This window comes from Littorina saxatilis, unplaced genomic scaffold (genome assembly GCF_037325665.1).
Source record: "Littorina saxatilis isolate snail1 unplaced genomic scaffold, US_GU_Lsax_2.0 scaffold_554, whole genome shotgun sequence".
NCBI classification, from domain to species: domain Eukaryota; kingdom Metazoa; phylum Mollusca; class Gastropoda; order Littorinimorpha; family Littorinidae; genus Littorina; species Littorina saxatilis.
This window is the reverse complement of record NW_027127965.1, coordinates 16,281-43,331: the sequence shown is the minus strand read 5'-3', so window position 1 is coordinate 43,331 and position 27,051 is coordinate 16,281. Positions and strand designations below refer to the sequence as shown.

Below are 27,051 nucleotides of genomic sequence, written 5' to 3'. Positions count from 1 at the left end.
ACATGCTAAACATGTTTCGGTTTAGTTGTGATTTTTTTTAAATTTTAACGCGGGAACCTCGATTTTGCGAATTTGATTCTGGGGGTTGTCTGCGTTGTAGGTTCCACTGTATCGACACTACGTCATGTAAACTCAATCTGTTTTCTGAATAAGTTAGGGGAATAAACGGCCTTTTCAGTCATATTATTGGTTTTACGATAAACGGCCTCAAACGCATCTAGATGTACGCAAAGCCTCAAGTACTGATTCTGTTTCAAATAGAGTTCTGGCTGCATGTGCAAATATTATTGCGATGCCACTCACGGCATTATTCAACAGATCTCTCGAAGAAGCCACAGTTCCTGCAATATGGAAGATAGCTAATGTCATTCCGATATATAAAAAAGGTGAAAAGGAATTATGTTCAAATTACTGACCAATATCACTTCTTAGCTGTGTAGGTAAAGTTATGGAAAGGTGTGTACAATGTCACGTGTTTGCTTATTTGAAGGAGTATAGCCTGTTGACACCAGTTCAGTCCGGTTTTATTCCATGTGATTCATCTGTTTATCAACTCATTTGTTTGTATAATGATATATGCAAAGCTTTTGATGATAAGATAAAATCACAGGCGATTTTCTTTGACGTGTCAAAAGCTTTCGACAGAGTTTGGCACAAGGGTTTGATGAAAAAGTTACACGCTATTGGCATAAGGGGACAGTTATATTTTTGGTCTGAGAATTATTTGAGGGAAAGAAAACGAGCTGTTGTGGTAAAAGGTTGTAAGTCACAGTTTTTGCCGGTTTCTGCGGGTGTTCCCCAAGGGTAAGTACTTGGACCTCTCCTCTTTTTACATTTAGTCAAGTTATGACTAAATGTTTTAACATCGAGGGGGGAATCGAGACGAGGGTCGTTGTGTATGTACGTGTGTGTGTCTGTGCGTGTGTGTGTGTGTGTGTGTGTGTGTAGAGCGATTCAGACTAAACTACTGGACCGATCTTTATGAAATTTGACATGAGAGTTCCTGGGTATGAAATCCCCGAACGTTTTTTTCAGTTTTTTGATAAATGTCTTTGATGACGTCATATCCGGCTTTTCGTGAAAGTTGAGGCGGCTCTGTCACGCCCTCATTTTTCAACCAAATTGATTGAAATTTTGGTCAAGTAATCTTCGACGAAGCCCGGACTTCGGTATTGCATTTCAGCTTGGTGGCTTAAAAATTAATTAATGACTTTGGTCATTAAAAATCTGAAAATTGTAAAAAAAAAAAATTTTATAAAACGATCCAAATTTACGTTCATCTTATTTTCCATCATTTTCTGATTCCAAAAACATATAAATATGTTATATTTGGATTAAAAACAAGCTCTGAAAATTAAATATATAAAAATTATTATCAAAATTAAATTGTCGAAATCAATTTAAAAACACTTTCATCTAATTCCTTGTCGGTTCCTGATTCCAAAAACATATAGATATGATATGTTTGAATTAAAAACACGCTCAGAAAGTTAAAACAAAGAGAGGTACAGAAAAGCGTGGTATCCTTCTTAGCGCAACTACTACCCCGCTCTTCTTGTCAATTTCACTGCCTTTGCCATGAGCGGTGGACTGACGATGCTACGAGTATACGGTCTTGCTGAAAAATGGCATTGCGTTCAGTTTCATTCTGTGAGTTCGACAGCTACTTGACTACATGTTGTATTTTCGCCTTACGCGACTTGTTGGTTTATATAAACGACATTGTTGATAATATTTAATCAGTGATTATATTATTTGCAGATGATACCAGCATATCGCATGTATTTAAGCCTCGATGACCCTTTCCGTAGAACTGAAATACTTAATTCTGATTTAGGTAAGATTGCAAATTGGGCGATTAAATGGAAAGTGAAATTTAATCAGTCGACAACAGAGTTAATATCCTTTTCCGGTCAACGATGTATACAGAAATTTCCCCTTGTTTTTGGCGATGTAGCCCACATAGAAAAAGCAAGTCATAAACATGTAGGTGTTGTTTTTCAAGATAATTGTAAATGGGCCTTACACATACAGTCTATTGTGGCAACTTGTCGAGTACTCGTGGCTTGTTTAAAATCTTATAAATATAGGCTTAGTCGAAGATCCCTAGAAGCAATGTATAAATCCTTTATTTTACCTCATTTTGATTATTGCGATGTTGTGTGGGATAATTGTTCAAAGAAGCTTTCAGATGACCTGGAGAAGCTGCAACTCGAATCCATTAGAATTATTGTTGGTGCTGTTAAAGGCACTTCACACGAAAAATTGTATACAGAATCTGGCTTTATACCACTTACAGAGCGAAGACGTCGTCACAAATTAATGTTATAATTATTATAAAATGGTCCACGGCAATGTATTCCCCAGTGTAAATCAGATTTGTACAAGTCATCTTTTATTCCTTCTGCAACTAGTCTCTGGAAAAAGTTGCCTGAAAATATACAACAATGTGATTCTGTTGGTCTGTTCAAGCGACATTTCGCAGCTTCTGATACTTCAATTCCACCATATTATTATTCCCCAAATCACAAAACTGAAGTTTTGCATTGCAGGTTAAGACTTGGTTTAATCGTCACCTGGTAAACAACCAGGATTGTCATCATTTTCACGAGTTTTCATTCACAAACACCTGGGAAATAAATCTCATGTTCCCCATGCAATAAATCGAGGTGGTGAATGGGTTTGAGCTTTCAGGTGAAACGTGGATTGTCAAAGTAAAAGCCAATCAGGCTGATTGTTTGATGTGTGGAACCATCGCGGCTTTGGATTTGTGTTTCCGAGGACAACGATTGTAAGCATTCACTCTCAAAGACCCAATCAATGTTGATAATTACCGCGGCGACTCATGGTCAATTTGCAACTTATCTCTGTAATCGCAAAATCCACAACGAAAAGTCATAAACACTTAAAAGAAAAGAAATATGCTCAACACTTACTGAACTCACACGTATGATCGCAGCTCTGTACATTTTCAGACTGGAAGAAAAGCGTCAACAAGCTACGTTTGACGTCACATACAAGGTTGACGTGTTATCTCGAGCTACTGTGAGGATGCTTTGTGGCCCGGAGTTGGATTCTAAAAATTCGTCTCCCTGTGGGTTATTGTGCATTTTGTTGCACAACCAAAATGATGACAAAAACGATGTTCTGTGGCTTGTCGTCAGACCAGCATTTTGTTGTTGGTCCTCGGGGAGCATATCGCCTTTGTCTCATATTTATCAACCGCGGCCTTCGGCCTTGGTCGATAAAGATGAAACAAAAGACGATATGGTCCCCTTGGACCAACAAAAAAGCTGCAGCATGGTCTGTCAACGAAGCCACCAAACATCTTATAATGTTCTTGTGGTTATTTTGCTGAAACTGTTCTTCATTATTTGTTATCATGTCCCCTGTTTAATGATGTAAGAACCGCAACAATCGGTACATTAGCTCCAGAATTCACACACTCCTGACAGGTGATTCAAACATTTCCATATATATTTGAAAATAGTGCTATTTTTGTTGTTGTCTAAAGCTATATTGAGAAATCAAACCGCTTTGGGACACTTTAGTTCGATGTTGTTGTTCTCTCTAAATATATTTGCTTGGGGCCCATCTACTTTTTGATATTTTGTGTTTTTCGTTCTCGTTTTTTATTTGTTTTCGTTTTTACATTTAATCAAGTTTTGACTAAATGTTTTAACATAGGGGGGGAATCGAGACGAGGGTCGTGCATGGTGTATGTGTGTGTGTCTGTCTGTCTGTGTGTGTGTGTGTAAAGCGATTCAGACTAAACTACTGGACCGATCTTTATGAAATTTTTCATGAGAGTTCCTGGTTATGATATCCCCAGACGTTTTTTTCATTTTTTCGATATATATCTTTGATGACGTCATATCTGGCATTTTGTAAAATTTGAGGCGGCACTGTCACACCCTCATTTTTTCAATCAAATTGATTGAAATTTTGGCAAAGCAATTTTCGACAAAGGCCGGACTTTGGTATTGCATTTCAGCTTGGTGGCTTAAAAATTAATTAATGGCTTTGGTCATTAAAAATCTGAAAATTGTAATTAAATTTAGTTTTTTATAAAACGATCCAAATTTACGTTTATCTTATTTTTCATCATGTTCTGATCCCAAAAACATATAAATATGTTATATTCGGATTAAAAACAAGCTCTGAAAATTAAAAATATACAAATTATGATCAAAATTAAATTTCCGAACTCGATTTAAAAACAATTTCATCTTATTTCTTGTCGGTTCCTGATTCCAAAAACATATAGATATGATATGTTTGGATTAAAAACACGCTCAGAAAGTTAAAACGAAGAGAGGTACAGAAAAGCGTGCTATGCAGCACAGCGAAACCACTACCGCGCTAAACAGGCTCGTCAGTTTCACTGCGTTTTGCACGAGCGGCGGACTACGGTCATTATGTAAAAATGCAGTGCGTTCAGTTTCATTTTGTGAGTTCAACAGCTTGACTAAATGTAGTAATTTCGCCTTACGCGACTTGTTGGTATTGACACAGATTGTGTTCGATAATGGAAACAAAGTTTTCCTAATTGTTTTTTCTCTTTTTTTTTCTTCTTTTTTTTTCTTTCATAAAGATTTGTCGCGTTGATCATATTCCGCCATGAAATTTCTGGCATGTTTATGTGAGCCCTTACCATAAGTGTTAAACTTGTTGTGCTCCTTTTTAATGATGTTGTTATATTATCATGTGTCTGTTCATGAATAAAATAGTTTAAACCAAACGCATAATATGAAAAAAAATCATCATAGCTTGCCGCAACCATAGACGCTTGGATTTCTAGAATCTGAAAATGGTCAACATACCTTGAAGAAATAAATTCTAGAATCAGCAAAAGTTAAAAATCTGAAAATGATCGACATACATTGAAGAAATAAATTCTAGAATCAGCAAAAGTTAAAAATCTGAAAATGATCGACATACATTTGCTCACGCCTTTCTGTTACGAACTGCTGAAAGTAGTCAGCACTGCAGTTGGAGAAGACCCAGGCGTTAAGTTTGTTGCTGCCGATTGGTGACATGATGTAGCCGTCAGCTCCCATGCAGTGATTATTGTCGCCATCGTGTTGAGCTGACAAGCTGCGCATAACATTATCTGTGCATGTCTTTTGTGGGTGATTGGGCAATTAGAGAGTTGGGGTGCAAGGTAAAGAAGAGGACACACATTGCCTAAACAGAGAGGGGGAGAGAGAGCGAGAGCGTTTAAGAGAAAAAGAAAGAGAGAGAGAGAGAGAGAGAGAGAGAGAGAGAGAGAAAGAGAGCGATAGTGAGAGACAGAGAGAGAGAGCGAGAGAGAGAGAGAAAGGGCGAGAGAGAAAGAGAGAGCGAGAGAGAGAGAAAAAAAGAACAAGAGAGAAAGAGACACAGAGAGAGAAACAGAGAGAGAGAGAGAGAGAGAGAGAGAGAGAGAGAGAGAGAGAGAGAGAGAGAGAGAGAGAGAGAGAGAGATTTCATTCTCGATAGTTGTAATGGTTGTTTGAGAGGTTTCTGTCAAACAGGTTGTTTGTTTGTTTTTAAATAAAAACTACACAAAATGGGATGCATAAGTTACAGCTACGTCCATCCATGGTATCGCGTGGTATTTTGTCGAGACTGGGTCAATGAATATGATGACGTCACTCGAGGCTCTGCCGAGAGTGACGTCAATATATTCATTCACCCCGCCCAGAAAAAATACCACGCGATACCATGGATGAATGGGAGCTGTAACATATATATGGCATGACCAAAGTAAGGAGAATTTGTCATGGGATGTGAAAACAAAGCATGGGAAATTCACCATGGGCAGAATAATCAACGCAAGCCTAGAAGTTGTATAACTATATTTTGTTTCAATCTTGGCAAGGCCAGTTTTGTCCAGTTCCGGAAAAGACATCATGAATTCATTCACCCTGTCGAGACGAAATACCACGCGATTCCAAGGATGAATCGGAGCTTTAACGTATATATATCCCGTGACACATCAAAGCTAATTTTTGTTTTGAAATGTCTTCACAACGTACAGATAATTTATAACAACATAATCGTCATCACAAGACAGGTACTACACATACTTTGTTTGTCGTCTGCTACAAATCTAGTCTTGTTGGTTGTGAATAGAAGCTTCAATCGTACCTTCATCAACCGGAATAAATGCTTAATCCGCTGTCATTTCGCCACTTTTTGGTTAACATTAAAACAGCAACCCAAAAGAGTGTTTCAGCTGTTTCAAGACAGGGGTTTAGCTACTACTTTCAAGTTGCTTTTTCCGCAGTCTAAAATGACACCGGAAGCGAATAAATTGTCGCGCATACTGTCATAAAAAGACGTCATGACAAAGTTACAAGCAAAACGAAAGAGACTTTGACGTCATTTGTTTTTTGTTCTGACTTTTCCGTCTGTCCCTGCAGACTTGACTGAGTACCCAAAACGTCTTTGTTCTCTGTTCGCATTGCAGCTGTGAAATAATCAGTCTTGTGTCAGTCGTGTAGGTACAGAGTTTGCTTCTGCAATCGTTGTGTTCGTGTTGATGACGTCTTTGTATGACAAATTCCGAACTCAACAGGAGGCATTGATGCGTTTGCAATTTTCTGAAGAAATAAACTGCATGTGGTTAATTTCATCCGTTTAATGCTTGTCGAAACATAAGGCTTTAGAATAAAAGATTCCACGCATTGCTTGACCATCTGATCACAGATGAGGTCGCAGTTTGTAGGTTGAATCTATAAATCGGCACGACCAGAGAAAGATCTGTATCTCTGGTACGACCTTCCAGATTATCAACAGCGGGTTCATGGTCGGAATCAAGAGGTCAATTTTGCGTGGCTCCCAATCATTTCATTTCCAACAGATTTCCTTTTTCTTGTTTCTGCAGCTGCGCAAGTTATTTGCCTATGTCATGGCCGAACTTTAGGCCTACGGAGCAATATCGTGGGATATGTGCTCACTAGAATAACAGAGACAAAGAAGGGAAGTCATGCTATATAAGTAAGTTACACAACTAGGGACCATTTTAGAGTAATATTAAAAATGGTCCCGAGGAAAAACAAACATAAATAAATATCAAAGAGAAGTGTATAGCCCATATATAATGCACTTATAATTCATTAATGCTGTGAAGAAAGCAAACCTCCCTACAATAGGGCTACTATATTAATTTCCAATTCTAAAACGAACGTTTGAGTTTTAACTGGTGGTTTAACCATCCCACCTGTGTCCTAGCTCGTGGGCACCAACAAAGGTACATCCGAAGTTTCCGAGGTCTTCAACGATAGAAGTTTGAGAACCGTCGTTGCGACACGTTGTTCCCACGTAGGCCCGGCCTGCAACAGACAGGGTTAAAACTACAGGACAATTGAACTACTGAAGTCAAGGCACGGGCGTTTAAGAGACGGAAAAAATCTAGAATGAAATTAAGTAGATGTGCAACGCCAAGGCACTGCATACCCCAGCGAAAGACAAACCTCTCTCTCTCTCTGTCTCTCTCTCAAACACACACACACACGAACACACACACACACACACACACACACACACACACACACACACACACACACACACACACACACACACACACATACCCCACTGAAGTTACACACGTACACACATACACACTCACTCACACGCACTCACTCACGCTCTCACACACACTTCATACACACAAAACACACCCTCATACGCACATTCTTTCTTTCTTTCTTTATTTGGTGTTTAACGTCGTTTTCAGAAAAAGACAGACGGACATACACACCTTTACAAACAAACACACATACACACACACATACACTTACGCACACGCACAAACATACACCCACCCACTCTCTCTCTCTCTCTCTCTCTCTCTCTCTTTCTCTCTCTTTCTCTCTTATACAACTGACAGACACACACCCACACACACACACACACACACACATTTACATACGCACGCATGTACGCACGCACACACCCACACCCACACACACACACACACATTGACTCACACAAATCTCATACACACAAAACACACACTCATACGCACATACACGGTTGGCCTAGTGGTAAGGCGTCCGCCCCGTGATCGGGAGGTCGTGGGTTAGAACCCAGGCCGGGTCATACATAAGACTTTAAAATTGGCAATCTAGTGGCTGCTCCGCCTGGCGTCTGGCATTATGGGGTTAGTGCATGCTAGGACTGGTTGGTCCGGTGTCATAATAATGTGACTGGGTGAGACATGAAGCCTGTGCTGCGACTTCTGCCTTGTGTGTGGCGCACGGTATATAATATATCTCAAAGCAGCACCGCCCTGATAATTATGGCCCTTCGTGGTCGGCTGGGCGTTAAGCAAACAAACAAACAAATACGCACATAGACAGACGGACACACACACCTTTACAAACAAACACATATATACACACTCATACACACACAAACATACACACAAACTCATGCACATACACATTCACACACACACACTCTTTCTCCCTCTCTCTCAGTCTTTCTTACACACACACACACACACACACACACACACACACACACACACACGCACACCCCCCAAGTTACACACGTACACACTCACTCACTCTCTCACACACACTTCATACACACAAAACACACCCCCATACGCACATATAGACAGACGGACATAAACACCTTTACAAACGAACACACATACACTTACGCACACGCACATACACACACCCACCCACTCTCTCTCTCTTTCTCTCTTATACAGACACACACACACACACACACACTGTACATACGCACGCACACACACCCACACCCACACACATTGACTCACACAAATCTCATACACACAAAACACACACTTATACGCACATAGACCGGCACGGTTGGCCTAGTGGTAAGGCGTCCGCCCCGTGATCGGGAGGTCGTTGGTTCGAACCCCGGCCGGGTCATACCTAAGACTTTAAAATTGGCAATCTAGCGGCTGCTCCGCCTGGCGTCTGGCATTATGGGGTTAGTGCTAGGACTGGTTGGTCCGGTGTCAGAATAATGTGACTGGGTGAGACATGAAGCCTGTGCTGCGACTTCTGTCTTGTGTGTGGCGCACGTTATGTCAAAGCAGCACCGCCCTGATATGTCCCTTCGTGGTCGGCTGGGCGTTAAGGAAACAAACAAACAAATACGCACATAGACAGTCGGACACACACACCTTTACAAACAAACACATATACAAACTCATACACACACAAACATACACACAAACTCATACACACACACATTCACACACACATTCACACACACACTCTCTCTCTCTCTCTCAAACACACACACACACACACACACACACACACACTCACTCACACGCACTCACACACTCTCTAACAAAAAACTTCATACACACAAAACACACACCCATACGCACATGTATATGGACAGACGGACATGCACACCTTTACAAACAAACACACATACACGCACACACATACACTTATGCCCACACACACACTTACACACACACGAGTACAGACTCATGCACGCGTGCGCACGCACACACACACACACACACACACACACACACACACACATACACACACACCACACACATACGAGTACAGACTCATGCACGCGTGCGCGCACACATACACACACACACACACACAAATACACACACACACACACACACACACACACACACACACACACACACACACAGTAACACTAACACATGTGCACAAAATGAACACAAACACACACACTGCGCGAGAGAGAAAGACTACACGGAGGCATGACGTCATGATGCATTAATTGACGTCAAAGACTTTCGACCGTGACGTATTCTTCTTACGCGAGCTTTATCCATAGACTTGGAAACTACGGAATTTCTACCCGTCCAAAGCGGCCTGGGGTGGCGTTTGCTGAAAAAATGGGGGCGCCTATTTTACCCACCGTATTTTTGTTGGTATGGTCCCCATTTTTGGTGAACTTCCATCTCCAACTGTAGCACGTAGCCGGGCACAACCAATCCTTCTTTATCATGTATTATTCGGTGTGCACATTTCTCAAATCGATTACAGTATAGCGTTCACGGGATACCTCCAGCTTCGCTGGGATAAACGAACGGATGTGTCATTTCACGGTTGATATGGAAATCAAGCAATCCGATTTCCATATCAACATTTCCATGCCCCCCCCCCGGAAATGTTTTGAAATCTGGATTAAAATTATGTGCACTCTGACGCATTCTGGGAGTATTTGTTATGAGATTTTGTTTATATATATATATATATACTAGAGGAATACCCGCTTCGCCGGGTAGCCGGCTTCGCCGGGATGAAATACTTAGAGCCGTACGCCGGCTTTGCCGGGTCCGAACAATGGACCCGCCAAGCTTAGGTCCCTCCCAGATTCGTGGAATGGGAACAGCACGAAAATGATTCAGTGGCCATAATGCCATTCCTGACCATATCGAGTCCCATCCTTGTCGACGAATGTAACCGTGTTAATCACCTTTGGAGGCGAACTCCACTCAAACAGGATTGAGCAATTTAGAGCTTATCTCTAAGCCCTTTTGATCTGTTATGGCTTCTCAAAGGAAGGCCAGTACATACAAATACACAAAAGCCGCCAGACCACATCACAAACAGAACTGAACAATCCACAGGTGTTGCCCACATAGAGAGAGAGAGAGACACACACACACACACACACACAAACACAGAGAAGCCGTATATATAGAGAGATAGATGACAGTGTATTTTTCGCGTGGCTATAAATTGATTCGACCTTTGCACTTTTACAGTGAGGATAATTTACGGGTCCAATTTACGTTCTGGACACTGCGGTGACCTTCTAAAAATAGTAACAGAACGCCGGGAATATCCGAAGATGCCCCCCTCATACTATAGTGCACCATACGAAGGAAGGGAGGTAAACGCTGAAAACCTGGAGAAGATAAGGAAGAGTTACTTGTAATGGTGAAATGAACACAAAAACCAAAATCGGTTCAGCGCTGCGCGCTGAGAGCACGTGTTGAAATATCTCATCGATGATATTGTGTCCTGGGTGTAGCTGAATACGGTGTCCAAATTTGAAAAAGATCCACCTAAAACTTTGGCGTTGTGATGTGGTGTAGCGGCTTTGGTGTGTCGGTATGGGGGCCCGGGTAGCTGAGGTGGAACCAAAATCGGTTCAGCGCTGCGCGCTGAGAGCACGTGTTGAAATATCTCATCGATCAGGTTGTGTCCGGGGTCTCTGTGAATAAGCCCACCAAATTTGAAGCAGATCCATCGAGAACTTTGGCCGTGCATCGCGAAGACACAGACACACAGACACACAGACAGATACAAGTCGTATATATATATAGATATTTATTTTTATTTGTTTTACCCTTGGAGGAGGTACATGGTCAGGCCTGGGGTTGGGGGGGGGGGTCCGGGCAACAGGAAACCCCCCTGGATCCGGCCCTGGTGTGTGTGGGGGGGTGTATGTATGTGTGTTTGGGTTTGTGCGTGTGGGTGTGTGTGTGTGTGTGTTTGTTTTTTGTGAATTCTTTTTTCTTTTTTTTTGGGGGGGGGGGGGGGGGAGGGGGGATTCAGCGCAAATATCCAAACCTCCTTAACAGAGCCGTTAGCATTACCTGACCGATTCGTTGGAAAGAATCTGAATGAACGTGCAATCTGAGGCCTGCCTTTGAAACTCACCAGCCAAGGTGCCAGATGTACTATTGCCCACTGGTTTTGTGAGGTCGTATCTGAAAGGATAAAGGATTCTTCTGAGTAATGCTGATGAAGCAAGAAGCTGGCCACATAGGGAAACATGTCAGATGAGAATCTAATTCAGCAAAATTTAAATAGTAGAATGTTTTGTCCGCTGAGTACATTCAAAAAAGGAGAGAAAAACACCAGTTTGAACGTGATGCTTTTCTTAGCAGTTACAGTTCCGTCAGTTTAGTTTACAAAGAAAAGAAGCAAGACACTTAAACGTATATATTGACGAGCCTTTTCAGCACTAGAGTAACAAAAAGCAGTATTCGACGTTCAAAAAATGATCACTCTTCAGTTAAAGGTAATTATTATCAACGAGCATATGGCTGTCTACCTACGTCCCCAACAGCGAAAAAAGGAAGCTAGGTTATCTCATGGACATACATGGTATAAAGGTAAGTCGAATAAGCCGAAGGGTTGCTGAATTAAGTACATATCAGGTACCAATTTCAATCTCCTACATCAAATCAACAAAAACAATACTTCTTACTCTGAAAAAGAAGCAGTCATGCTGTTAATTTTTGATATTGGTTAAAATTGAAGGATGATCGACGGGCGGAGTGGCGTGATGGTAAGACGTCGGCCTCCTAATCGGGAGGTCGTGAGTTCGAATCCCGGTTGCTGCCGCCTGGTGGGTTAAGAGTGGAGATTTTTCCGATCTCCCAGGTCAACTTATGTGCAGACCTGCTAGTGACTTAATCCCCTTCGTGTGTACACGCAAGCACAAGACCAAGTGCGCACGGAAAAGATCCTGTAATCCATGTCAGAGTTTGGTGGGTTATAGAAACACGAACATACCCAGCATGCCTCCCCCGAAATCGGCGTATAATGCCTGAATGGCGGGGTAAAATCTGTCATACACGTAAAAATCCACTCGTGCTAAATACATGAGTGAACGTGGGAGTCTAAGCCCATGAACAAAGAAGAAGAAGAAGAAGGATGATATTTTCGTGAAGGCATGTATATTATTTTGATCCTATTGCTTCTCAACTAAACAACTCAAAAAAGTAAACAATTTTAATGTCAATGATTTTGTATGTTTAAACATATCTCGGTGATTAAATGTTCTAAATATCAAAGCAAAGACAGTTTTGCACGACCCAACAATAACAGGTCAGCTACCAATGTATTGTTTCCTTCAGTTTCGAGACAGCTATATTTCATCAGCAAGGGTTTGAAACAATACCAACATTGAAATGGGAATCATCTCTTACCCAGTGAAGAACATGAAGTGGTCATTGTGCGGCACAATGTCGGAGGTGCGGAGCCAGCTGCTGATGTTGGGCAGAGCTTGATATCCATCCACCTCATCAACACGTTTACCGTCCACCGCAATGCGAAGAGCTTCTGTCCATGGTGAGGCAGAGTCTGTCTGCACAGCCACAATGCAAGGGATCAGTCCCAAAGACCCATCCTCACACCCTTTCTACCAGCCATCGAGGGCCACGCCTAGATAAGCCCCATGCATTTAATGTATGATTATCTCTCGTTTGGGGTTCACATCGAAGTTGGGTAAAGGAGGTTGTTGTCTTTTCACATTATTTTCGTTCGTCAAAAAATGCTGATAAGAATGGGTTTATAATGTGTTTGTCTGCTTGTTTACTTGCTAGCGTGTTTGTCCGCAATAATCAAGGGTAGACGTTAACTGTAAATGAGACTTCATGATAATTACCCACACAATCCTAAATATAGCACCTCACTGCTGTTTTGTAACAATGGCCGTGGACTTTCAAGTCCCCCCCCCTCTCTCTCTCTCTCTCCCACAACAAACAAATTTGTATTTATTTAGAAATATATCAGAACAAAAATCAGCAAGACATTCACCCTGACTTCTGCTACACAAACAAACTTAAAGAAGCAAATGTTACCCCTTTAATAATTAGTTTTATTCGTTGTGAAAACACAGTTGCACTTACATCTGCAATAATAATTCCCACCAGTCTGATGTGCACGGTAAAGGGGAGACTAGTCAGTGATTTATACATCAAATCCATCTGAAAAAATAAATAACGCATTCAACACATAAGCAGTTCGTTTTGTAGAAAAACAATTCAAGACGAGAAATGGCATGTGACATTACTCTCTGTCAAAAACGACATGGATACAACTCGTGAACACTCAATCGAGACATTGAATCATAACAGCGTAAAGCGGGAAACTAATGTGAGGGGTGAAGAGTTCGCGAGTTTTAAAGCCCGCTGGACTCGAGGGAAATCTGTCCCTGTGTCCGGCGAATGTAAGTCCCTGTTTCTTGAGATACGGAGTCTTACTCTTATGCTTAAACACCCGGAGAAGATTGATCGGATAGGTTATATTTTCCGAGCAAAGAGTCCATGACATAACGCTGTTGTTGTTGTTGTTGTTGTTGTTGTTGTTGTTGTTGTTGTTGTTGTTGTTGTTGTTGTTGTTGTTGTTGTTGTTGTTGTTGTTGTTGTTGTTGTTGCATCAGGTGGTAACCTCGCGTGCGCGTGTTAGGGTTCAGGGCCAGATATCTGAAAGTTAAGACCGGTCCGCTGTTTTTGGTGAAGAAATTTTTTTTTCTCCGTCATGTGTCCACGAGCGCTTTTCTGTTCGTCTCACCTGTGTCCACTACTTTGTCTCCTTATGTCTGTTATGCCTTTATTACATTTCCATTTCACTGTGGCAATAATGTTGTGTTTTTTTTTGCATTTTGTTTTTCTTCAAAGATGTTTTATTCAGACAATTTTACAATTTGTCATGCAATGCATAGAAGTCAGATAATAATAGAGTGGATATGACGGATACAAACATATTCAACACAACATACAATCAATCATAATAAGTGCTGTTCTACAAGGGTACAATATGAAGCCCTCTTCAGCCTAAATTTTCCATAATTCAATTCTGTACAGTGGATATGTTTATCGATCTTGTATGTGTAGGCCAGTTCCTTTAAAAAAAATGTTCAATGTTGGCTTTGCTTTATTTATTCTACATTTGTATACCAAATATTGGCTTGCAATAAAATACAATCAAAACCTTCATCAGTGTTTGTTATGCCGTCTTGTCCAAATAACACAAGTGTGGGGTTTAACTCAAGCCTGCTGCAGTTCAAACATTTTTCTTTCATACACTGTGTAAGGTTGCTCGAAAAGGTTTGAACATATTCACAAAGCCATAAATAATGAATAATGGTGTCTCTTTGCAAATTGCAAAAATTGCACAGGTTACTAGTTGTTACCCCCATATTCTTTAAAATAGAGTTTGTAACCAGAATTTGGTAAATAATTTTTAATTGGAACCATCGTAACTTGACTTCATTTGTTTTCTTTGTGCATCGGAACACTTTTTGCCAATCAATTTCTCTGTCCAATAATATTTCCCAATTTGTACATGCTTTTGACATTTCACGTTTTCCTATCATTATATCATAATACGATTTGGATCCTTTCATTGTTAATTCAATGAAATTTAAAGCTTTCATCTGTTCTTTTGCATCTGCATTTGTAAACTCAATGCCGTTTTTGCGCTTATAAACCCTAACCGAATTAACGCAGCCAAAATAATCAAGAATTTTTATTTGAATATCATATTTTGTTTGAAATTCTTGATAATTCAAAAATGTTCCATCTTCTTTAATCGAATATTTTACCTTAAATAAACCCTTTTCTGCCCAGTCTTTAAAACGAATGACCTTTCTGGCAATGTTGAACTTTTCTGAATAAAACAAGGGCTCTGCTAATAGTTATGTTGGCTCATTTATTTCAACTTTATCATAAAAATCCTCATACGCATCAAATACATTCTTCCAAAAGGAATTAACATTACTATTTTTTGATAATTTTGGGCCATAGTTCTGTATCACTTCCATTTTTGGACACGACAAAAACAAGAGGTGTTTCCATTTTGCAGATGAGGGCTTGTTGATTCTTTTAAATCAGGTTAATTTAAGTAACTTTAATGTAATGCTTTATTGAAGGTAACTTATACCACCTTCTTGGGTATTGTGAATAGCTATAGTTCTTTTTACATTTAGTCAAGTTTTGACTAAATGTTTTAACATAGAGGGGGAATCGAGACGAGGGTCGTGGTGTATGTATGTGTGTGTGTGTGTGTGTGTGTGTGTGTGTGTGTGTGTGTGTGTGTGTGTGTGTGTAGAGCGATTCAGAGTAAACTACTGGACCGATCTTTATGAAATTTTACATGAGAGTTCCTGGGTATGAAATCCCCAGACTTTTTTTCATTTTTTCGATAAAAGTCTTTTATGACGTCATATCCGGCTTTTTGTAAAAGTTGAGGCGGCACTGTCACACCTTCAATTTTCAATCAAATTGATTGAAATTTTGGCCAAGTAATCTTCGACGAAGGCCGGACTTCGGTATTGCATTTCAGCATGGAGGCTTAAAAATTAATTGATGACTTTGGTCATTAAAATCTGAAAATTGTAATTAAAATTATTTTTTTGTAAAATGATCCAAAAGTACTTTTATTTTTTTCTTCATCATGTTCTGATTCCAAAAACATATAAATATGTTATATTCGGATTAAAAACAAGCTCTGAAAATTAAAAATATAAAAATGATGATTAAAAATAAATTTCCTAAATCGTTTTAAAAACAACTTCATCTTATTCCTTGTCGGTTCCTGATTCCAAAAACATATAGATATGATATGTTTGGATTAAAAACACGCTCAGAAAGTTAAAACGAAGAGAGGTACAGTAAAGCGTGCTATGCAGCACAGCGCAACCGCTACCGCGCTGAACAGGCTCGTCACTTTCACTGCCTTTTGCACTAGCGGCGGACTACGGTCATTCTGAAAAAATGCAGTGCGTTCGGTTTCATTCTGTGAGATCCACAGCTTGACTAAATGTAGTAATTTCGCCTTACTGGCGCGACTTGTTATTGTATCTCTTTTTTTGTCCCAAACAAACTCAAAACACATCATTTGCAATTCCTGAATCATCTTATCTGGTGGGTTTGGTAACATGATCCACAAGTACGTCAGTTTTGAAAGTATCAATGATTTTAATACAGCAACTCTTCCAACTGGAGTACTGCTTCTTCTTGTCCAAATACTAAACAACTTTTAATAATTCTTAAATTGTGTCTCCTTATTAAATTAAACTTCCAATAATTCTTAAATTGTGTCTCCTTATTAAATTCAAATTGTAAGGTAATCAAGGAGTGATCACTTCTGTAACCAACCAAAATGTCAGTATCTTTAACTTTGTTCAATATACTTTCTCCTACCCAAAAAGAATCCAGTCTACCTTGCTGAAATGGATTGTGTCTTCTCCAGGTATAACGCAACATTTCCGGATTAACTTCTCTCCAAACGTCAACCAATTCCAATTCTCCTGACATCTCCAACACTTTCTGTTGTGCTTTTGGATTATTATTATGTCTGTAATTAAAATAATCCATTGCTGGATTCAAAACCAAATTCCAATCTTCTCCCATAATAATATTAGGATTCCGCAAATTCTGTATTTTTTCTTGAAGAGATTTGTAAAATTCAGGATCGTCCTTAAACATTACAATACAAATTCCTGTTCCATGGTTTTAATTATAACAATCAAAAAATTACCTCTTATATATCTAATAACATTTAACACCTTCAAATCAAAATTATTGTTGAAGAGTATTGCCACTCCTCTAGACTGTGAATTATATGAGGCAAAATAACACTCATAACCCCATTCCGCTCTAACTTGTTTTTCTATTTTACCTTCAAAATGTGTGTCTTGTAAAAAATAAATGGAAAACTGTTTCTGTCGTAAATATTAAAAAAACGTCACGTGTCTTTTGAAAATGTCCCAACCCTTGGACATTAGCTGACGCTACTGTAAATTTAGCCATAGCCATATTTGTCCCTCCTGGTCATCTCTATGCATTTGACAATGTAATACACATGCAAAAACATAATGCCTGGGTTTTTTTCAGAGTAAACATACAAAACGAAACATGAAAACAAAAGAAAGTCAGTTGCATTTTCATGATAGCGTTCATAGCAATACAATGTAACCAAAAAGGAAAGAAAAATACAACAAGATGAAAAACCAGATCAACATCGCAAAGATTCAGAAGACAAACAAGCAAACACACGAACAGACAAAAACAAACACACAATTCAAACGAACAAAACAACTATCAATACACTTAAACTTTTCCTTGGGCGAGGTTAACGGCGCTACCGCTAAGTTACAGTCTTATTTCAATATCTATTCCTGGTAGGGGGGGAGGGGGGTCTTTTATAAATAAACACCACACTACATCTTACTTCCAAGAAGAAGAAGGCAACATCAAACACAACCCACTGACAGTAAATATCTACGCATGTTTGTATGATTTTGGGACTTCTCTCTTTAAGGTCCACGTGCGTGGCGGATGCCATCGGTGTAGTTTGTTTTTTTTTGCTCTTTTAATTTTGCTGTTAGTTCGATGAAATTCGTTCGTTTTCATGCAAAGCGGTAATGGCTTTGTGTGGGATTTTGTTATTGTGGAAATGTTTCCCTTTTTTTTGGAAATGAGCTTTTGGGGAAATTTGATACGTAAATGGTATGTTTTAACTTGAAATGTGATGTTACAACGAGTCATGATTATTAACGTTCATGCACGGATGGAGTCTAAATGAACGTTAAGTCGAAACGGGGTTGTTGAGTTTTATGGAATTGTTCGCTACGACGTTCAGGTCGAACATATCGTGTAACAATGTTCATGTGGCTTTTCTAGTCAATTGTGTTTGGCTGGAAGAGAGGGATTTAAAAGGAAAGTAGTGTATTTGTAAAGAAGGGGGAGGCACGGGTTCGGGGGATGTTAAGATTATTGTTGTACGGCGCTGACTGTAGGACATTTTGGTTGCAGGCCTTTCGTTTCATTTCCATTTTTGTCTTCGTCTTCGTCTTCGTTTTCATCCATCCTGTAGTTCGAGCTCAACACTCGAAGTTTCTTTGTTTGCTTCGCCATGGACGTTCCTGTGGGAACTCGTCGAACACGAATGAACAAGAATGAACAGACCCTCCTACAAGCTGACTTTCGCCCTGCAGAGAAATGAAACAGTCCTGGGCAAAGTTAAGTTAAGAGTCCTCTGAGCCTGTTCGCCATACCTCCCTTCTTATTTCAGGAAGAACTGACATTTGTTTCTACCATATTATACTGTTACTCGTGACCTGTTTGTTTCATGTGGTGTTACATTTTATGTCTTCATTTTTATACATATAAACTTGTCTCGTGAAACTTTGTATTCGAGTTCTTATCGACCAAATTGTCTTTGTCGGTTGTGCATGTGTGTGAGCCTGTATGCTTGGCTAGAACTATTCACTTGCATCACCACTGCATCACTGGCAATCCTGACAGTGCTGTTCTATTCAATATCCAAGTTCATTGTATTGCTCATCACGACTGTTATTTCTTCTCTATTTCCCACCTCTTCTACCTTTCTTCCTCCTTTCACCTTTTTTCCATAGGAACAAGAGACTGCAGGTAAGAATAACAAGAACAAGATAACAATGACAATGTACTTACCAGAAACATGGACAATAAAGAACTAACAAGGACCAGTTTCGACGGATGTCTTTATCAGCTAAAAAAAACTAAACTAACAATATTAAAGGAGAGATTCATGACAAAAAGAAAAAAAGAAAATCAGTAATAAAAAGAAAAGAAAACAAGTCGCGTAAGGCGAAAATACAACATTTAGTCAAGTAGCTGTCGAACTCACAGAATGAAACTGAACGCAATGCAACGCAGCAAGACCGTATACTCGTAGTCCACCGCTCACGGCATAGGCAGTGAAATTGACAAGAAGAGCGGGGTAGTAGTTGCGCTGGGAAGGATAGCACGCGTTTCTGTACCTCTCTTTGTTTTAACTTTCTGAGCGTGTTTTTAATCCAAACATATCATATGTATATGTTTTTGGAATCAGGAATCGACAAGGAATAAGATGAAAGTGTTTTTAAATTGATTTGAAAAATTTAATTTTGATAATAATTTTTATATATTTAATTTTCAGAGCTTGTTTTTAATCCGAATATAACATATTTATATGTTTTTGGAATTAGCAAATAATGGAAAATAAGATAAACGTAAATTTGGATCGTTTTATAAAAAACATTTTTTTTTTTACAATTTTCAGATTTTTAATGACCAAAGTCATTAATTAATTTTTAAGCCACCACGCTGAAATGCAATACTGAAGTCCGGGCTTCGTCGAACATTACCCGACCAAAATTTCAACCAGTTTGGTTGAAAAATGAGGGCGTGACAGTGCCGCCTCAACTTTCACGAAAAGCCGGATATGACGTCATCAAAGACATTTTATCAAAAAAATGAAGAAAACGTCTGAGGACGTCATACCCAGGAACTCTCATGTCAAATTTCATAAAGATCGGTCCAGTAGTTTAGTCTGAATCGCTCTACACACACACACACACAGACACACACACACACACACACACACACACACACACACACACAGACACACACACACACGGCGCACATACACCACGACCCTCGTCTCGATTCCCCCCTCTACGTTAAAACATTTAGTCAAAACTTGACTAAATGTAAAAAGGAAGACAGACAGCACCTAACATTCAACTAAAACAAAAAAGAACACAGTGTAAGAGCCATGTGTTTGCATAAAAGACGGGCATAACACTATTACTTTTCTCATCCAAAGCTCATATCAAAGTCCTGTCAGTTACCGAGAGATATAAGACATTCGGGCATCATGCCACTCACCTAATACATTTTTACAAACAGGGGTCCGGAGACTTTCTTAATTGACTTTTCTATTTCTGACAAACGAATGGAAAACGAGCTTACCTCATTAAAGACAAGAGCGTAGTATTGTTTTATTTTCTCCAAGGCGTCCTTTCGTTTGCCCTCTGCTGTTGTCTTGTTGCTGCGCTTAAACCATCTATGGATAAAATGTGTTCTGGAATCGTCTGTAGTGTAAGATCACAACACAAATACGAACACACACACACACACACACACACACACACACACACACACACACACACGCACACACACATACACACACACACGCACGCACGCACACACACACACAAACACACACACACACACACAAGCACAAAACACACACACAAGCACACACACACACACACACACACACACACACACTCATACACACGCGCACATGCTTAATAAAGGAAATGAATGGTTCAGTATGCATTACCTAAAACAACTGCCCCAATCAAATTTGCTATAACAACCAATTCAACGAGAGTTTTTCCCGGCACCCGCTCTTTATAGGTTTAGTGCATCCCGGTACCCCCTTAACGAATTTCTAATACGTGATTGCGGCTTCTAGTGCGTATAGTATCCTTGGCATTCGATGTCATTAATCCAACAAAATAAGGGCACACATTTGTGCCCCACAAACTGCAAATGTGCCTCACAATTTGTTGGGCTTATTTTTGTGGGGCACATTTTGTTTTTGTGGGCCACAAACTGTATTTGTGGAGCGTAAAATAAGGGGCACAAATTAAGCTTCATAAAAAATAAGTACAAATATTTGTGGGGCATAAACAGTGTTTTTGCCCAAAAAAATGTTTTGGGCTCTTTTTTTTCCTCCATATTTTGGACGTTGAGCGTGGTTTGTCAGACCTATAGCGTTTCGGTTACACAGGGACGCGCACTTTGGGGAGCCTTGCTTCAAGGTTTGTTTGTTTGTTTGTTTGCTTAACGCCCAGCCGACCACGAAGGGCCATATCAGGGCGGTGCTGCTTTGACATATAACGTGCGCCACACACAAGACAGAAGTCACAGCACAGGCTTCATGTCTCACCCAGTCACATTATTCTGACACCGGACCAACCAGTCCTAGCACTATAACCCCATAATGCCAGACGCCAGGCGGAGCAGCCACTAGATTGCCAATTTTAAAGTCTTAGGTATGACCCGGCCGGGGTTCGAACCCACGACCTCCCGATCACGGGGCGGACGCCTTACCACTAGGTCAACCGAGCCGGTCTGCTTCAAGGTCTGTTCAAGACAATTTCTACTTACGCCGAATAAACGCCATAATCGGCGAACGCTACGATGTCAACGAAGACATCCTGGTTTAGGTTGCGTTTTTGATGATGGTATTTTGTAGACTCTTTTTCCTTGGCCGTACTGTCGTATGCTGCGAGAAAGACACCAGCTTCGAGATCGCTCACTAAAGAAGAGAAATTAATATCATGCTGTATTGTACATTTAAACACACTCCTACTATTATTTGAATCATAGGCAGCGGAAAAAGGAGTGCGATTACTCCGCCTAATCATCTCAGATCTGCCTTTCGCAGACTCTACACCCAAATTAAATATCCGTCTATCAGTATCAGTCTAAGTATCCCCATTGTGTTAAATGTCTGTTTATTACTATTAGATCAGTTGCTATATTTCTCAGCTGTTGGAAACACCTGACCATTAAAAGTAACACAAATAGAACAAATGAAACCAAACCAGTATACAGTTATTTCTAAACTTTTCCAGCCTCTTACGTACCCGGAAGATTGTAGTCGTTCCAAAACTCCGTGGCGTTCAACTCCATGTCTTGGACCTCAAAGTCAAGATCTTGGTGACCAGGAAAAGCTCTGCCTTGCGCTCCATCCCTGGTGACGTCACCCTTTACGTGCAACATCCTGCCCTCTCTGTGAACCATACCCTCCTGCAAAAATACAATTTCACACCATGAGAAATTTTTTTAAATGTTCATAGTGGCTCGTTATTTTGTTTTGTTTTGTATATAGTGTGTGTGAGTGTGTTTTTATTGTAGCTGTTGTCCTCGCCAATAGCGCTCATTTTCAAATATGCCAGAGTTTGTATGTCTGCAGCCTGTTAGGTTGTGGTTGCATTCCCCTTTTATCTTTTCCCTGTGCTTACCAGACTTTGAGTGGTGCTCCCTTCGTCGTCAGTCTCTGTCACAAAAATAAATGCTGCATCCTTTTTTATGTCCTGGTAAACTTTGAACGTCTGAAAATAATGGGAAAGCAGAAACCTTTTTTTTTATGTTTTGTTACTCATATACAGAAAAAAATCAACTATTGTTAAACTTTAAAAATTCTGTAATAGCTTCTTTTTTTTTTAAATGGTGGTTCATCTGACTGAGGCTTGGAAAAAGTCAGTGGAGGAGCTCAAAGGTGACACGCGTACTACAGATGAAGGTAATACATTGTTTTGTTAAGCATATCATTTGGAAGTTAATCATTGACAAGCAGAGGAGGAACAGTGAACAATTTAACCAAATAAATGAACACGCTGAGAAAAAAAAGCGAGAGAGAGAGGGGGGGGAGGAAGACAGCGAGAGACAGAGACAGCTAGACAAAGAGAGAAAGAGACACAGAGGGAAGTGGGCAGAGAGCGAGAGACAGAGAGCGAGAGACAGAGAGCGAAAGACAGAGAAGGGGCATGGAGAGTCATAGGGAGAGGGGGGGGGGAGAGACAGAGAGCGAGAAACAGAGAAGGGGCATAGAGAATTGGAGGCATAGGGAGCGGGGGCAGAGAGAGAGAAAGAGAGAGAGATAGAGAAAGGGGGGGGGTGGTTGTATGCTGCACAAAACAAACCGTTTGAGATATTGCTGTCTTAATGTGAAATCTCCCCCTGTTGTCCGTCTGTAGCCGGTAGAGCGGAAAGTTTATGTCCATTGTGCTGTCCAGGATCAAATCCAGGGTGCCATCTCCCATTTCCAAGGCCACAGACAGACGGGTTGGGAGGGGGTCAGTACTTGACCCTTCCACCGACAGACGACCACGTGTGTTGGCTGAACGTGGACAGAGACGATTGATGCAATGTTGAACAAATGGATAGTAACATTCCAGTCTACGAACACAACACGCGGATGAAGCATGTTTCGGTATTGCCTGATCCTCCTGGGTTCACGTGTGTTACGCGTGATTGTTCTGAAACGTGACTATTACATGATTGTTCTGAAAGTTTACTATTTATTTCATCGTAATCATGTAAGCCCTCATACGTGATTGTTCTGAAAGCTTACTAATTTACATGATTGTTCTGAAACTCTACTAAAGGTAAAATTGCTTCACCCGTGAAATGTTGTCAGATATAGAACAATATGAATACCCCTGCCCAACGAAGTTGGAGGTGGATATATATACTGGATTCACTTTGTCCATCTGTCTGTGTGTATGTCTGTATGTATATGGAACAATATTTTGATACAATGATACTAAATCTTAAGTGATATTGATATTTATACCCCAGCCCAATGAAGTTGGAGGGGGTATACTGGATTCACTTTGTCCGTCTGTCTGTGTGTATGTCTGTACGTAAATGGAACAATATTTTGATACAATGATAGTAAATCTTAAGTGAAATTGATATGTATACCCCCGCCCAATAAATACAAACTCAACAAGTAATACGTTTCATACATTGAACATGTCTTCTTTATTGTTCTCAACTCAAAATTGAAATTAAATGTTCAAAGACAAAAATTATTTATAATCTTCAAAAATGTAATGATTCTTCTTGAGTATTCCCAACTCAAAATTCTAATTACAGGTATTAAAGGGACACATAGAAATTTTTGATTTTTCCTCTTTGCCATGCTATGTGGCAAGGTCACCAAAATGGATCGAAAGGCATGGCAAAGAGGGAAAATGGAAGCTACTTCTTGGCCCTTTAAAGACGAAAGGCACAACAAATAATTTTCAAAAATGGAAACTTTATCTTTTATTTTTATAAACTAAAAATTCAAGTGGAGAGAGGATGAGAGACGTGAGGAGATGGCCGGGGTTGCGATATGGGTGGGGTGTCTGGGCTATAAAGTTCTTGCACGCGAGACCATATACTTTGTGTGTGTGTGTGTGTGGGGGGGAGTATTTTGTTTGTCAACTCTCTCTCTCTCTCTCTCTCTCTCTCTCTCTCTCTCTCTCTCTCTCTCTCTCTCTCTCTCTCTCTCTCTCTCTCTCTCTCTCTCTCTTTCTCTCTCTCTCTCTCTTTCTCTCTCTCTCTCTCTCTCTCTCTGAATATTTTTGTCATCCTAAATGTTGGGGGGGGGGGGGGGGGCAAAAAGACATGTTTGCCCCCATCCCCACCCCCCCACCCCAGGACCAGCTGCCCCCCCCCCCCCCCGTTTATGACGCCAGTGCACTGAGTACATACGCACACACACACACCACACATACACACACATGAAAGCTAAATTTATTAGCACATCTCTGTTTTCAGTTACACTTTTTTTTATCACACAGCAACCACCAGAATTTTTTATATGAATTATTCAAATGGTTTGATAAAGTGTCAATTGATATGAATTAACCTACCCCACTCCCTACACCTAAAAAAAGGGAGTGGAGAGACGGATCAACTCAAACACACACAAACACGCATTATGAAGCTGTCTCGGACACAGAAAAAAAAAAAAACCACGAAGACACAAAGTATACATATTGCTCCATATCTGACAACATTTCACGGGTGAAGCAATTAAGTTTACCTTTAGTAGAGTTTCAGAACAATCATGTAAATTAGTAAGCTTTCAGAATAATCACGTATGAGGGCTTACATGATTACGATGAAATAAATAGTAGACTTTCAGAACAATCATGTAATAGTCACTTTTCAGAACAATCACGCGTAACACACGTGAACCTTTCAACAGCATCAATTCGGAACTAAACCACATCACAGCTTTTGTTATCCTTTTTGCGGGCGAGACATTATGTTTTTATATGCTTTGGTAATGTAAGTACAGTAAAACAGCTACAGCACTGTAAAACCATTTTCCGAGTATACTTTGTCATACGCATTATTTTGCTATTTAAAACAATGGAGTCGAGGCAACCTGGTCTGAGAGAACGAAGGAAAGAGAGAGACAGAGACAACCAGAACAAAAAGGACAGCGCCATCTGAGAAAGACACATATACAGGCAGATAGACACAGAGACAGCCAGACAGAGAGATAGACAGACATGCACGCATGTAGATGGGCAGACAGGCAGACAGACGGAATGATTGACGGGAAGACAGACACACAGATCTACAGACACCAAGAGAGATCGTCAAAGGTTGTACACCCATCTGATCAAATGGGGGAAGGTTGAAACGCATATTCTATGTTCTACAGCCCACACACACATATCAGCCTCTAATTCGAGATCACCTCAAATATGGGCAAGAAAGACTGCTTAAAGGAATACTCGTAGCAAAACACTGTCTCAAATCGCCACGTTTCGGTTTTGGGTTTGTAGTTATATTTAACACCGTAATATTGTTATCCCCAAAGTGGCTCTGATTAAACGGACACTCTTACAACTGTATGCCTTATCTCCGCTCCAAGGGCGCGTAAAGACTGAGAAAAATAGAAGAGAAAATTAATTGAAATAAAATAAAAATAAATTAATATAAAATGAAATAAATTAAAATAAAATAAAATAAAATAATTCAACATAAATAATAAAATACAATAAAAAATAAAATAAAATAAAATAAAATAAAATAAAACAAAACAAAACAAAATAAAATAAAATAAAATAAAATAAAATAAAATAAAATGAAATGAAATGAAATGAAATAAAGTAAAATAAAATGATTAAAATGGTAACTCTCACACAAATCTATGCTTTCCATGAAAGACCGACTATAAGCTGTATACATGTTACAATTTCTTTACCTCCGTCAACTCTGTAAAGAGAGATGACCACCAGAGCCAGAAATACAACATCCCGTGTCCCAGTCATGCCTAATGTCACCAGAGTTCCTCACTCTTCTATAACCTCTTGATAGAGGAAGTTAGAATCCTCGTGAGCGGCATTTATAGGATTTTTTTTCTTTACCTATGTTCGAGCAAATTCATTTAGTTGCAATACGAGAACTGCTGAAAGGTAAACTTCCTTGTTCTTATTTATAGTTGTGTGAGTTTGGATTGTATGTCAAGCAAAGAAAGAAAGAAAGAAAATAAAAGAAAACTCGCGCGAAGCGATAACAAAACATTAAGAAAATATGTCTTACTAAAACGAAAGATGAACAATGAAAACCCGGGCTTGACTTGCCGAAACCCGAAGACAGAGACGGGTACGTTGTTCTGATCTCCGCAAACATGCGCATATATGACCGATGTTTATATATGTTTGGATTCAGGAACATAAGAAATGCAGGGCAGCATTTTTTGTAATCTATTCTTAATATCTAATTTTAATTAGAATTTTAGAATTTGAATGAAAAAAGTGAATAATTATTGTTTAATCTCTGAAGCTGAAAAATGCAATGCCATAATCAAAGAATGTATGACAAAAGTTACAATACATCTGATTAAAAAATGAGGTGGCTACACTGTCGTGAATAAAGGTCTCAGGTCTCACTAGCAGATTACTTCGACGTCAAGTGTTAGATTGAGACGCACATCC

General features: G+C 39.8%; 1 protein-coding gene across 5 annotated transcripts in view; it reads right to left on the bottom strand.

Moving 5' to 3' along the window:
- The window catches only part of LOC138956335 (neurogenic locus notch homolog protein 1-like), a 63,452-nt gene extending 37,024 nt beyond the window's left edge, over positions 1–26,428 (bottom strand). For all 5 annotated transcript variants that reach the window (XM_070327720.1, XM_070327724.1, XM_070327721.1 and 2 more), the window contains exons 1-11: positions 26,319–26,428; positions 23,248–23,444; positions 22,567–22,656; positions 22,189–22,351; positions 21,707–21,857; positions 20,498–20,591; positions 13,625–13,702; positions 12,923–13,080; positions 11,646–11,695; positions 7,208–7,319; positions 4,942–5,097 (exon numbers count right to left, since the gene is read on the bottom strand). In XM_070327720.1, the coding sequence (XP_070183821.1) occupies positions 4,942–5,097; positions 7,208–7,319; positions 11,646–11,695; positions 12,923–13,080; positions 13,625–13,702; positions 20,498–20,591; positions 21,707–21,857; positions 22,189–22,351; positions 22,567–22,656; positions 23,248–23,444; positions 26,319–26,385 (1,316 nt within the window). In that variant the 5' untranslated portion in view covers positions 26,386–26,428. The remainder of the gene's footprint in view (positions 1–4,941; positions 5,098–7,207; positions 7,320–11,645; positions 11,696–12,922; positions 13,081–13,624; positions 13,703–20,497; positions 20,592–21,706; positions 21,858–22,188; positions 22,352–22,566; positions 22,657–23,247; positions 23,445–26,318) is intronic.
- Between the last annotated feature and the right edge of the window lie 623 nt (positions 26,429–27,051).